This window comes from Alligator mississippiensis, chromosome 1, assembly GCF_030867095.1.
Source record: "Alligator mississippiensis isolate rAllMis1 chromosome 1, rAllMis1, whole genome shotgun sequence".
Classification (NCBI taxonomy): Eukaryota; Metazoa; Chordata; order Crocodylia; family Alligatoridae; genus Alligator; species Alligator mississippiensis.
The window spans coordinates 108,127,512-108,142,270 of record NC_081824.1 but is presented as its reverse complement, the minus strand read 5'-3'; the positions used below and the strand labels follow the sequence as shown (position 1 = coordinate 108,142,270).

The following is a 14,759-nucleotide window of genomic DNA, read 5'->3' as shown; positions in this document are numbered from 1 at the left end:
GATGCTTGCTCTGCAGGAGTGGGCGGCACTACAGCAGCAGCAGCAGTGGGAGGCACTACTGCAGGGCTGCAGCAAGCAGATATGGCCAGCCCCACTGCGCCCCTGGCATCCCTACTCATCCTGACTCTGGGAGGGCCACTGCATCCTGGCATACTGGAAGACTTCAATTGGGGTGGAACAGCTATGTGGAGTGGCCACATCTTAATGGAATAGAAGCAAGGTTATCCAGCTTAGAGGTAATCCTGCCATGGAGTGGCATACCTTTAAGCCAAATAACGAGCGCTTTAGACAACTTAAAGATGTTAACATGCAGCCAATCCAGGGTAACAGATCCAGAAGCTGCCTAAAATTACCATGCAACAAGGCCCACAGTTTTTCCTGCTACTGCTCCCCCTCCCCCCCATCCTCTTTTCCTGGTTGCTCATTTCCTGGTTTCAAATACTCACTTTCCTCCAAAATCCAGCTTTGATAGTAAAACACATGGTATAAATCCACTATAGCCATGAAAGGCAAGAATCCATTGCCCCCCAGTGTCAGATATACTCCAAAAAGACTGAAACAGCAGAATTGAAACACTCGCTGCACATTAAAGTTGACTGACTAAATGGAGGGCAAGTGAAGCTTCATTTCATGGTCACCTAGCAACTGGGGTAGCTGGGATATCCCTTATAATTACTGGCTAAAACGCACACGTTTATTACACACCCTCTGCAGTAACAGAGGAAAGGTTTCTTTCATTAGCTGTCCATTGGGATAAAGCTGCTCTCTATCCACCTCCTCTACAAGTGGAGAGGTAGCAGCTTCAGATTCCTTCTGAAAGAGATGAAGAATATCCACAAAACAACTCTATATTAGGAGTCCAATCCAGCTAGAAGATGAACAGATTGCAACACTTCTTTGGACTAACTGGTGAAGGCATATGAAAATATGAAAAGGATGGATTCGTATAAATGGCACAAACTGAGGACTTCAAGCTGTTCATGGGAAATAGACTGAAGACTACTTATAAGTTTAAAATTCTAATTCATTCTGATAGTGTAAGTGTGATGTTGTAGCTGTGATGGTCCAGAAATTATGCCAAAGGCAAGAAGTTAAGGTGGTCTCTATCAATCTACCATGAACACGCCCCCCCCCCCCCCAACAACAACAATTCAGAATCCATGCTTCCTACACATCTTTCCCAAAATGTGATATACCTGATCCAATGCACCAAGTGCCCTGATGGCAACTCTGTGGGTAAAACTAAACAGGACCAGCAACTATGCACCAGGATAAACCCACAGAACAAAACATAAAGGATGGAGACATATACACACCATTAGGAGCACATTTCTCACAGAACAACCCTCCCTGACCTCATACTCCAGGAAAATCTACTTAACACCTTTAAAAGGCAAACTTGGAAACAAAAATCCATAAGATGGCTGGATATTAAGAACCAGGGACTAAACACCAATACCAGGTTTGTGGCAATTATATTTTACGCAATTCCTGAATTCTTTCCACGCAACGAGGAGAAGAAAAGTGAGAATAACCCTGTTCCTTTTGATAGGTGTAGTTATCATCTTTTTTTCTTTTTTGAATGGTATGTCTGCTATCCCTGAGAACTTCTTTCAGTCCCTCCCCTCTATTTTTCCACTATGCTGTACCTAGCTTTCCATGATCAGAGCCATGACAAAAATGTCTTGCATTGGAAAATTTGTCTAACTTTATCCCAACTACATAGTCCAATAATAATAATAATAAAAAAAAATCATTCTAAAAAATCCTTGTCTCCTACAGTTCATCATGATGTAAGATGTATTTGTCATTCCTGCAAAATAGTTTGTCTGGTCCTATTGAAGAGGGCTATTTCTTAAAAATAGTTTGTTTCCTGTCTTTTTTCATTAAAATATATTTTAAATATATTAAACAAGCAGCCTCTTCCCCAAAGGAATTTATTTAAAAACATTTAAATCTCATTTGGCCAGTTCTAATATTGTCAAGCATGCAAAATGTGTATTTATTTTTAAGTAGGGTTCATTTCAAACGTTATTTAGTTTCAAAATAATAAATATTGGATTAATTTTAGTTGCCTGATGTTTCCTTAGCTTGCACTTAGGATGTACTTCTGTCATTTTTGAGGTGTGTCCCGCCTCAAACATAAAAATCAGAAACTGAATTTTTACCAAAAAAAATTAAAAAAAACCCAAAAAAGAAGCTTCAAGCTGGATATGCGACTTACAGGAAAATTCCATATATCACAAGAATTTAAATAAAACTGTAAGAGTTGTCAATAATGTATATTCTACACAATGTAATTCTGTGTGAGTATACACACATATTGTATGTCCATCCACTTTTTCTCCATATATGAAAAATACATTTATACATTAACATACACGTATACATTACTTTTATGATCATTTGACAGAACTACAGCTCAGGGGTATGAGATGGCTTCATATGTTTTCAGACAGGTTATCTGTATGACCATTAGAGAGAGAGCAGCGTGGAAGTTGTGGCTGTGAGCCCTGCAGACCTGGATATAGAGAATGTCTTTTGGGGAGCCACAGACTTATTCTGGGGCTTATCAAAGGGCAGCATAACAATACATTAACCCAATGCAAATTTATGACAAAACACCAGAGTCCAACTTAAATCATTACAAACAACATATGTATGATGTCTCCAAATCTCTTGATAATGAAACAGCAATTTAGTTATTTATTATCTTCAGGTCTGTGGAAAATCTCCATTATGATGTTGAGTTAACACAATTTCTGAGGAAGATTTTGCTTTTTTTTTAAAAAAAAAAAAAAAGCAGTGTCTGAGTAAAATGTAAGATTTTTCTTTTTTTGTATTGTTAGAGTGCACAGCAGAGCCTAGAATCATAGAAAATTAGGGTTGGAAGGGACCTCAGAAGGTCATTCCCTAGGTATTCAGGCAGGTCAAAGAAAAGACAGATGTGATAAAAAGATATGATCAAGACTCATTCAACAGAATAACTTCTTGTTCTGTAATGGCCAGGTGTCACATCCTATTTTTAATCTCCTTGGGGGAAGAGACAGACTTATTCATAATGGGTAGGCATATTTTTGGTATTGCAAACATCAGTTAACACCACATAATTAACAACTTTAATAATAGATGAATAAGTACAGTCCAGCATGTTTAGGCTGGGTGGAGGTACAATATTTTTAGTTGCTGTATGTCTCTCCTTCAGGGATCCCATGCTTCTTTACAAACTCTTCTAATTAAGCTTCACGCCCTATGAATATTTTCATATTTTGTCATTATATTGATTTTCAGCTGCTGTCACTTTCAGCAGCTTTAATCATGGCAGGTGTCACATAACAGTGTAGCAACAGGTTGTAAAATAAAGACAAATGCAAGTTAAACAAGGGTGAAATGTATATTTAATTCCCAAGAAAAAGGGTAGACTAATTTCCCATTTTTATCATACCATTTGCATTCCCATCTCTATCCTGCTCTGCAAAGAAAATACAAATGATACTCACTCCTGTTATGTAGCGGGGTCTATACTGGATGGTTCCAAATAAGCCAAGTATGACTATAATAATGTGCACAAAATTTGCCAGGATTGGTGCCCACTGATAACCAAGGAAATCAAATATCTGCCTCTCCAGCACAGAAACCTAGGATTAAAAAGTAAGAAAACAAAGTTATTAGAACAGTATGAAGGGAGGGGGGCAGAGGGAGCCCCCCTACAAAATCCCACACAGCTGTGAGGATATTCCCCTACCTCCACCCCAAAGACAAATAAATTGCCCTGAGTTTCAAAAAAAACGCAAGTTCCATCCGTATTGGAATTAAATATGCTTATAGTGTTTCACCCTTTATTTTAGTAAAAGCAGCATTTCCCATTGACAGCCTACTGAGTTGTACTGTTTGCTGAAATATTCATGTGGCCAATTCTGCCAAGATACTAAACCTATTCACAGGGATGTTGTGTTTACAGCAGAAGCAGTACAAATCATTTTGTCATATACACTAGCAACTGCTGTACCTCCTGTAGTGGCTTGAACTGAAAGAGCGTGGTTGGGGGGTGAGTTAAAGACATCTCCTCAACCACTTCTTAGCTATCAGCAAGCTTGATTTTCCAGCCTTCTTCCATTTCCCCTCCCCACTAAAGAGCCTCTTCACTTCTTTTTTCCCTAGGCCTCCCTTGTTGACCTGGTTTTGTGCTTCCCTGGTTCACCTGTCACACCCATCTAATTTCTATATATACCAGTCCTTGAAGCCACTCTTAATCCTTCCTTTTTTATACAACAGCATAATTACAAAATTAAATGCTTTAGTTCTGGCATTCCAGATTACATAGCTTGTGAGTGCCTCATTTGCAACCTCATATGTATTTCTTTAATGTCAATATTAAAAAAAAAAAAAATCATCTATAAACAAATCTAGTATAAAACATGTCACTGGTGACAAGTGGCCCTGGAGACTCTGAATTACATCATCACTGCTCTAAAAATCACACAACAAATATAAACATTTGCATGAGCCTTAGGTTAGAAAATTCATTTTTTAGAATATTTAAGTCCTATGAAGCAAATAAGCTAGAGGAGTTGGTGACTGATGCCAAAAAAGCTGCAAGATGAGGTTAACCCCCCCACCCCCAATACTTTTTGTTTATATAGGAACATATTTCTGAATTCAGCAGTATGTGGAAGTGGCACTGTGGTATTAAGGTATTTCAGTAACATATAGCACTGAAAGGAGATATATGTTCAGGATTGCACATCCAAAAAGCTTTGATAAGATGAAAGAGACTCTTGGGGAAAAACAAAACAAAATGAAAGAAACTCCCCTGACGAAACCCACTTTGCCTAGGGATTGATTCCTTTAGTTGGAATTCTGAGAAGACTTAATATGTGGAACCATAATAATGCAATAAGGAAAAAGGAGAGGAAAAGGCAAAAGCATGGTACTCCTATATAGAATTCTACCAAAACCCTGTAGGTGAATATTGGTTCAGGTTCAGTGTTTTGATCAACTCATTAGGCATTTGTCTAGCCACCTGTTTGTTAATGTAAAATTTAGTATCTTCGTGCACCATTTACTGTTCACTAAAAAAAATATTCTTCAAACTGACAAGGCCTTGCCAAAAAGGAGAAAGATTAGATGGGAATCTATGAAAATAACTTAAAATTAAAAAAACCCCAGCATTGATTATTGCCAGGTGATAATATCTAACATACCTCAGTATTTCCTCATGAAAGCAGGGAAGTGCTAAATATTTGAGAGCTATTGGCAAATGTTTCTTTTAGGCAAGCGACAGACAATACACATAAACCAGTTTAAGTGATCAGAAACTGGTTTAAACCTGTAACAGAACAGACATTCAGTGCACACAAACCAGTTAGAAAATGGTCGAGACCAGTCTGAGATAAACCTAGTTGAAAGTAGTATCAGATTTAACTGATTTGGGTCAAACAGGTTTATGCAATGTCTGTCCCAGACCCTTTGCTGGTTTAAGTTAAACCTAACTCCCCCAGCATCGCCCAGCATGCTCTCTGGGTTACATGGAGCTCTGTTCTCTGCTCCAGTGAGCTGAGCTGGCCCCTCCCTTCTGCTCTCTAGCCAGAGCATGGAGAGGGTGTGGCCAGATACTGACCTGCCATGCCCCCTGAGGAAAATGCCTTCCTTCATCCCCTCTCTGCACTGGCAAACTGGCAAACCCCAGGGTCTACAGCTGGAGTTTGCGAGCCCCAGCTGCACCTCTACAGCTTGCCTGTAGCCAGACAGGGATGGAGTTAATTCCTTCCTGTGTCCCCTCTCTCCCCCCACCGAACTTCCGGGGGTTTGGTTGCAGTCTCTGTGGCTTGCCTGCCGCCAGGCAGGGGGGAGATTAATTCTACAGTAGTCCTGGAAGGGAGGTGGGTGAGGCAAGGGGAGAGGCAAGCTAGTTCCCTATGTGCAGATCCAAGCCCTGCACCTATGAGACCAGAGCTAAGGCCTGCAGGACCAGAGTGAGAGGTGGGAAGTGTTGGTAAAGACTTGACAATCATCACATATGCTGAAGATGTAGTTAAGGGAAGTTGCAGACAGCTTCACCAAAGAATGCAGAGAGCTACATTTATATTATAAAGCAGAATGTGTAAAAGGTGGGAATACCTAAACAAAGCCTTTCTGAATGCCTGGCTATAAGGAGACACTCTCCGCTCAGGATTAGTAAAACTAATTCTTGTCTTCCTACTTTACATTTTAAGTTAGACTAAGTTGTGTATGTTGTGTTTTACTGGGCTGTATCTTAGCTTAGGCAAAGATTTTTGGTAGTTGCCAGTTGTATGCTTTGCAAATTGTTGTGTTCAATACATGCTTGTTTCAGAGAAACGACTTTTCCCCCTATCCCCACTCCTCAGTGTGGCAGCAGCTGTCCACCCCCCTCCCCCCCCCGCTGGTGGCTACCATCCTGTGTGTTGTGCTATGCCCAGCTGGTGCCTGGCCACGCCCCCTCTGCTGCAGCAGGGAGGGGTGAAAACCTTGGAGGGCGTCTCTCTTCCCTCCCCTTTGGCATTGGCTGGCAGGCGTACTTTAGCGCCCCCCAGCTTCTGGCTTGAGCCACTGCAGGCTCGTGGCCACATTTCCTGATTTAACAGATAATGTCTGTCCAGTTATTAATCAGTTTAAGCTGCACAGCTTAGACTAACCTGTAAAGAGTGAATCAATTCAGGCTTGGGCTTTTTGAATGTCTATTCCTAACCTTAGGCTTTAATTTTCAAAAAACCTTGGATTTTCAAAAGACACTGGATTTATGGCACATTATAGTCTGCCTGCCATCCAATAACTCCTGCCTACCATCCAATAACCTCTCTATGCTTTACCATATTTTCCAGCTATTCAGTTGGTCTAATAAAAGATATCATATTTACCCAAATAATCTCATCTGCCTATATCCTGAGACCAACATGGCTACAACCAATATCCGCAAAAGAACCTGAGGCAGTTTGAACTTCAGGTTTCCGATTGAAAAACCTAGCCTTAGTAATGACTGCTATATTTCTACCGCTCTCTAAAAACTGAAAACTAAACCAACCCCTCCCCCCCAAACAAAACCAAAAAACCCTTTGCATTGTAGTCTATTTTATATTTGTTTCCCATCTGGCATTTTTGCATATGAATCATAAACAAAGATAGAAAATCATTGATCTCCAGTCACCCAGGATTTTGTAGAACCGGTTCAGAATATGGTACATTGCACTGTCAACAGTAGTGTCAGAAGGATTCCCAAAGGAAACAAGATATCGTATGCTAATTGTAATTTGTGTTGATATGACTAGAAAGGCCAAGCAGCCTCACAGAAAACCAAGTCCCCTTAAATCTTCAACATTAGCATTAAAGAAAAGAAAAAGCTGTTTCAAGTATTAACATAGTCACTTTATATAAATAAGACCCATCTGTCTTGAGGCAGCATTACGTAGGTTTACGTGAAGTCCATTAAGAGGATAAACAAAAGACCTCTGTACTGAAAGCATGGGTGGCCATTTAACAATGAGAAAATGTTCATTAAGAACAGAGAACTCTTTTTTTCCATCAGCTGAGCAAAGAGTAAGTGAGAATGGCAAAACAGGAGCAAACTTCTTGTACGGTTATGTCATGACCCAAAGGTCTGATTTTTTTTTTGTGTGTGCTTTGGCACTCGAATTATCCCCGTGGGTTTACAGCTTCATTGCATGGAGGAGTTCTGCTGCGCAGAGAACCCGTGTGCAAAGGAGTGTTCCCGCCACTTTGCAGCTATCTTTGCAGGGTGCATTTCCCTTTGCAACACAGAAATGCACGGTGCAAAGAGTTCCTGCTCGTCGTATGCAAATTCATGCCCCGCAATTGACTAGTTCTAAATTATTCACACATGGAGGCTAGCGATTGGCCTGCTAGCCGTATAAGAGGCTTGAGCAGTTTCCGCCCAAGCCGAAGAGGACTCCGCATCCATCTCGTGGGGATTCTGGGTGTGTGCGGCAGGGTAATAGAAACCCTGTGTGTCACTCAGAGGAGTTTGGCGGCCTGATCCACCGCCCACCTCTTCCCGTCTTTGAACGGAGCCTACTATAAGACGTAACGACGAGTTTAATGCGCGCTTGTCCTGGACATCCGGAGTTCTGTCTGCGTGGAGCCTAGCAAACTCCACGTGATTGTTCGTGTTTTGTCTGCGTGGAGCCTAGCAAACTCCACGTGTGTTCGTGTTTTCTGTTGTAACCGCAACTCAAGCAAGTTCTCAGCCTGCACCACGACCATCTCGGTGTCAGTAAACAATCTTAAAATCAACTGTTACGTGTCTGTGCCTAATTCTAGCTTGGCGACCTCCCTCTCCGACCCGGCCTGCCCGGGCTGCCGGCCACAACCCGCGTGCGGAGCTACGAAAAGGGCCCGGGGTCTGACCCGGCCCGCACATGGTGACGAGGATGGGATCAGGATCATCGCGGCACATGGCGATGGGATCAGGAGAGGGCTTGCTAGAGTTAGAATTAGTTGAGAACTGCCCTTGGAGAAGTGGGAGACGCAGCATAGCAAGTGTTGCAGAACTGGAGGCGCACCTCACGTACCACCAGGTGGGCGGAACGGGCAGGAGATGTGTCCGTGGACACCTTTCGTTAAGGGGAGAAGAGGGAACTCTAGAAGTCGGAGCCCTAGAAGGGAAAGAGATATATCTTCACCCCGCGGCGCTTGGGTGTATCATGGGCGATGAGCGGGTCCTGTACAGGCCCCTCGATGCTGTGACCCTTGCCGAAGTCGACCCGGCAAGCGCAGTAAGCCCGACCCCCACCCAGGAGTGTGTCCGTTGCTCACGGTGTGCCCGAGAGATGGGAGAGATGATGCCAATCGGCTTGTTCTCCCCTTGCATGGTGGTGCCTAGACTGAGGGGTCGAGAGCGTCCGTCCGAGCTCCATGAAGACCCGGAGACGGAGGACCGCGCTGTAAATGAGAGAGTGGTCCTACGGTGCGACAAGGGGGGAAAACTAAATGCAACCTTTCAAACTATGGCTGATTTAATGAGTGAAACTTTAAGCTTGAAGACCCAGCTGCATATGGCTGTTCGGGTGGTCAGAGAAGCGGCTAAGAAAAGGGATCTTGAAAAGCCCCAACAAGATGGCGCCAAGCAGAGGGAAGACTGCGTGGAGAAGCCGGAAGAGATGGATGGAGCTTCGGGAGAGCCTGCAAGGCTTCAGCCGGTAACTCCACCCAGCGACGCAGCGTTGATTCTGCCGACCACGCCCCTCTGCCAAAGGGAGGGGGAGTCAAGCGGAGGAGTGCATCCGCCCCTCCCGCCTGAAACAACAACAACCCCCGCTGTAACAATGACTGCAGCTCCGACAGAAACAGCAACAGCAACGATAACTCATGAGGAAATTGATCAGCCTGCAGTATCAAGCAGCCCAGTCATCGGTCCGCAGAGTGCAGTTCATGCTACCACCTATTACGCTCGTTCCAGAGCCGAACTGCAGAATTTGTGTAGGGAATCCAGGATCCGATCCGAAGAAACTCTGGCTGTGTGGTTGGGACGTCTGGTCGTGGAACTTGGGTCCGACCTCCTGGACTAGGAAGAAGCAAGCTTCTTGGTGAGACAAGCTTCATGGAGTAGGGGACATGTCACCGACATCGACATGGTGGCGTTTAGCGTCCACTGGCCTATTCCGATTCCAGCGCTTGTGGCAGGAGTGATCGAACAGAAGGCCCACGCATGGCACGACGGACGACCAGAGCACACCGGTGCAGAACAGCTTGTACTGGCTATTATCGGAGTTTCGTATTGCACCTGGAACCCAAGAGAATGCACGTTGGGACTAACACCGTTCCAACGAATGTGACCATGGCCTCACCGTCACCTGCGAGACCCTGGAACCATTCCAGCGACTCTCGACAGCATAGATAGTTGTCTTAAAGTTTACGGGCAAAGAAACATCGTGGTTTTGCGGATTGTGCTGAACCCACTGGTCGATCATCCTGTGAGTAGTCTCCTTCATCAGTTGTCAAGACTGCGCATCCTCATGGAGCCAAGACTATCCAGTGATCAGGAGTGTCAACGCCCGACTGAGGCTCAGAACACGAAACACCGCGAATCTGAGCGTCCAGTATTACGCCAGAGAACACAAGAGGAGCGATACATGTTTGGATTCCTCCTACAGCGCTCTGGACTTAGTAAGAGACAGCTTCGGATTTTAGGAGACGCGGGACAATGGCAGCTAGCCTATGAGTTAGGTTTTCACTATCTAGAAGAAGGCGACGATGACTCATCGACGATTTCATTGAGTTGCTGAGTGAAAAGAGAGAGAGAGAGCTGTCCAGTATAAAATCGTGTTAACATATTTGTATTTAATAGTAACGATAAGTTTAATTGACTGCATTATCGTGCGGTCCTGTGTGATTTTATAAATAGTAGTGAAATAACCATTTTAAGAGAGTTCTTTTACAGATCAGGGATTCGGAGTGTGTGGTGGAGAGAGGCCCCGAGAGGGACAACATCATCGAAAGGAACAAAGGCCTGACGCGCGATTCCACCATGATGCCCACCGAAGTCATGATCATTCAGTTTTTTGTTATGAATGTGATTTTATGTATGTGTGTGTGTGTGTCGGTTATTATTTGATTCGATCCCTTGAGGACGAACTTTTATTGTTGACTGATTTTGTTTTTGCTCGTTTAGTTTTGCGAACCATTGAAAGAGCTGTTAACAACCCGGATGATAGGTTTGAAGTATAATTCTATTGTGCCTTCAGCAAGGGGGGATGTCATGACCCAAAGGTCTGATTTTTTTTTGTGTGCGCTTCGGCACTCGAATTATCCCTGTGGGTTTACAGCTTCATTGCAGGGAGGAGTTCTGCTGCGCAGAGAACCCGCGTGCAAAGGAGTGTTCCCGCCACTTTGCAGCTGTCTTTGCAGGGTGCATTTCCCTTTGCAACACAGAAATGCACGGTGCAAAGAGTTCCTGCTCGTCGTATGCAAATTCGTGCCCCGCAATTGGCTAGTTCTAAATTATTCACATGTGGCAGCTAGTGATTGGCCTGCTAGCCGTATAAGAGGCTTGAGCAGTTTCCGCCCAAGCCGAAGAGGACTCCGCATCCATCTCGTGGGGACTCTGGGTGTGCGCGGCAGGGTAATAGAAACCCTGTGTGTCGCTCAGAGGAGTTTGGCGGCCTGATCCACCGCCCACCTCTTCCCGTCTTCGAACGGAGCCTACTATAAGACGTAACGACGAGTTTAATGTGCGCTTGTCCTGGACATCCGGAGTTCTGTCTGCGTGGAGCCTAGCAAACTCCACATGATTGTTCGTGTTTTGTCTGCGTGGAGCCTAGCAAACTCCACGTGTGTTCGTGTTTTCTGTTGTAACCGCAACTCAAGCAAGTTCTCAGCCTGTACCATGACCATCTCGGTGTAAGTAAACAATCTTAAAATCAACCGTTACGTGTCTGTGCCTAATTCTAGCTTGGCGACCTCCCTCTCCGACCCGGCCTGCCCGGGCTACCGGCCACAGCCCGCATGCAGAGCTACGAAAAGGGCCCGGGGTCTGACCCGGCCTGCACAGGTTACAGTTGGGATTCAGCAAGTAAAAACACAAGGGAGAAGGCAAATCATTCAAACGGTGGGAAATCACAAAGATAATTGAACCAATTATAGAGGCAAATAGCAGTACTGTAGTTAATCATGTAGAAAAGCAGGAAACCCAATATACCAACTACAACTGCAAGGCTAATAGGAAAGTGCAACAATAATATTTTTATTACGGATAGATCCAACATTTCTATCAAATATCTTTACAAGTCTACAGAGAATAAATGGATAGTCTATGCTAAATAAATTACTTTGTTTTTCCTGGGGTGTGCATGTGAGTATGCACGTATTCCAATATATATATCTATATCTCTATATAGATCTATATCTCTCTCTCTATATATAGATATATATTGAGATTTAGATATAGAGATATACATCTTTCCATTATTAAACCAGTATTTTTCCTAAATTAATTTATTTAAAATGGAAGTCTATAGATTAGAAAGTTGAGAGTCAAATGGACCAGTATTGGTATAGTTCTGAAGATGATGTGAAGTAAAGGCTTTGTTGAATGGAGGATTATGGAGATAGAGTCTTGAAATATTATGCCATTAAAATTAACCACTAACAAATGGGACCACAGAACAGTTTACAGTCCCTCAGTCAGCTAAACAACATGATATTAATTTTAGAACCAGGTTAAACTATGATGCAGCCAATAAAATTTAAAACAGCAGAGACAAATATATGGGCCACATGTAGGGAAGAAAAGCAAATGCACAGATATAGGATGAGTGATAACTGGGATTGGAACCCACCGTCTGGGGTTATGGCAGATCACAAACTGAGTAAGTAATCAGATGCTCTTGCACTAGTTAGGCATCAATTAGAATATTGTGCCTCATTTTCAGCATCACATTTTAAAGATGAAAATAAACTGGAGAGAGTTGAGAAACAAACGGGCAAGATGATAAAGGGAATGCAATGCAAACCATAGGGGATAAGATTAGAAAAACTAAGTGTATTTAGTTTGGGGACAAGGAGATTAAGGAGAGGGAGTAACAATTTTCAAGTATTTGAAAATTACCATAAAGAGAATGAAGAAGCATTGCTTTTTCTTGCCACATGAGGCAAAGGGTTTAACATTCAGCAAAGCATAAAATATTTAGATTCCTGGATAAACTTCCTAGTTATAAGAGTAGCTAAACAATGGAAAAAAAACTGTCGTGAGAAGTTGTGGAATCACCCTCCTTGAAGGTATTTCAAAGGACAACTGGAAAGATGATTCATTTAGGTGGTTTAGGAACAGTGAACCCTAAATATGTTTGTGGGATTGGACTAGATGACCCCCTCAGATCCCTTTGAACTCACCCACCTGAGAAGCACCTTGAACTTACCTCCTCACTACTACTTCCTACAGATCATGTATGGCTCACTTAGTCTCAGCTACATCAGGCACCTTGGTAGATGCATCTGAACATACTATGTCAGATAGTACATAGTACAATCAGATCCATCCTAACTGATTGTTACAGCATGAAATAATAGAGATTCTTATACAGATAAACTCTAGCCAGATGCTATTCAAATGGCAAATTTGTCTAAAGACCAGAAGACACAGGGCCAAAGCCAGCCTGTAGATAGGCAGAAGCAATTCTCATGAATTGTACTGTGAATTCAGTGAAGAATTTGGCTTACAATATGAATAATGACAGGAAGGAAGGTGCCACAGCCCTTTTTGGCCCTCTCACTACTAGCTCATCAGTTTCTCTAGCTTACTCCTCTTATCACTCAGGTCCTCAGGCTTTAATGAACCCCCATACAAGTCCTAGGGTTTTTGCCCCTGATCCTGTCTCCTCAGGAGTCTAAGCAGTCCTTCCATAGTTTATCAGCCTCTAATTAGCTCCCACTAGCTCCCCTTTAGCTTTCACAGGGCTCAGTGCCTTCAGTCTACAACAACCTACAAAAAAGAAACCCACCCTGCACTCTACCTGAGTGCACTCAAAGGCCTCCTTTCTCCCCAGTAATCCCCAGTGCCTGATGGTGTGACTGCTAAATATCGGAGAATACCTTGCCTAAACAAGTAAAGGAAAAATGTGAACACCAATGAAAGCCATCTAGTCCAAGAGCGCCTTTCCTTCTATTACTGGCTACTGCTAGCTCTTTAGGGTTTACTCACTGCTTGTCACTCCATGGTCCTGTCCAGAAGGCTCCTTTTCCACTATGGTCTGAGCCAAACTATCTAGCTCATAATCCCTGGCTCTGCCCCTTTTTGATCACCTAACCTCTCCACTCCTGACAAGGCACGTGTTCTTTCTTAACGAATCCAATAACTTAAGTCCCTGCTGCCCACAATTCACATCCTGGGGCTCTGTAGGTTGCAGCCTGTATCCTGCCTCTACTAAGTAGGAGCCCCTGTTACAGTTACAAGGGAGCTTTTAATAGGTTAACAATATTACTGATCTTCAAGGAGCTAAGAATTGAATTTCCAAAGGTGAAGGAGACAAATTTTGGATGCAGTTCTTCAAACATATGTTTGGACTAGAATTTCAGATAGGAACCACAAAGGAGTAACTAGTCAAAAAATGATTTATAATAGAAAATCCAAACTGAAAAAAGACTGAAACTCCAAACACACTATTCCCAATAACCCATGATTTAAGATAGAAACTTTACACTAAAAAAAAAAAATTAAAAAATGAATTATACATGTGTTGTATGGCTTTGTTTATAAGCTAGTTGAAGGTATTTAAGTGGTTGTTTAAGACAGACAACTTTCACAACCACAGTATAGCCCAGAATATTTATTTAGGTTCCTAAATTTAGGGATACAAACTTGAAAATGTTGAACTTAATGTCTTGGTCCCGAGGGTTGCAGAGTAAAGCATGTCTTTGAAATCATTCTGGCTAATAGATGACTACGGAAATCAACTTAGACACCTGAAGTCAACGGCTCAGGATAAGTATATGTAGGGCAGAAGTATATCTAGAATATTTAGGCGGGATAAGTATGTATATATAACCCCTGACTGATGTTTTTGCAATTTGTTTCTAAAACCTTCCATAGCCTTCCTGGATGGAAGTATAAGGCCACTAATGTCAATAATTTACCAAGCAGGAAAAACTGAAAAAATGAATCATAAAAAATGAAACTTATGAAGGAAACTATATAGAGAAATACAGGTACTTCTCACTTAATGTTTTCCCGGTTAACTTTGTTTCATTATTATGTTGCTGATCTATTAGGAAATACACTTGTTTAAAGT

The 14,759-nt window shown here is 42.8% G+C and overlaps 1 protein-coding gene across 5 annotated transcripts in view; it reads right to left on the bottom strand.

Moving 5' to 3' along the window:
• NKAIN2 (sodium/potassium transporting ATPase interacting 2) overlaps positions 1-14,759 on the bottom strand; it is a 981,240-nt gene that overhangs the window by 539,042 nt on the left and 427,439 nt on the right. For all 5 annotated transcript variants that reach the window (XM_019479579.2, XM_059733455.1, XM_059733453.1 and 2 more), the window contains exon 2: positions 3,501-3,638. In XM_019479579.2, coding sequence (XP_019335124.1) covers positions 3,501-3,638 — 138 coding nt within the window. The remainder of the gene's footprint in view (positions 1-3,500; positions 3,639-14,759) is intronic.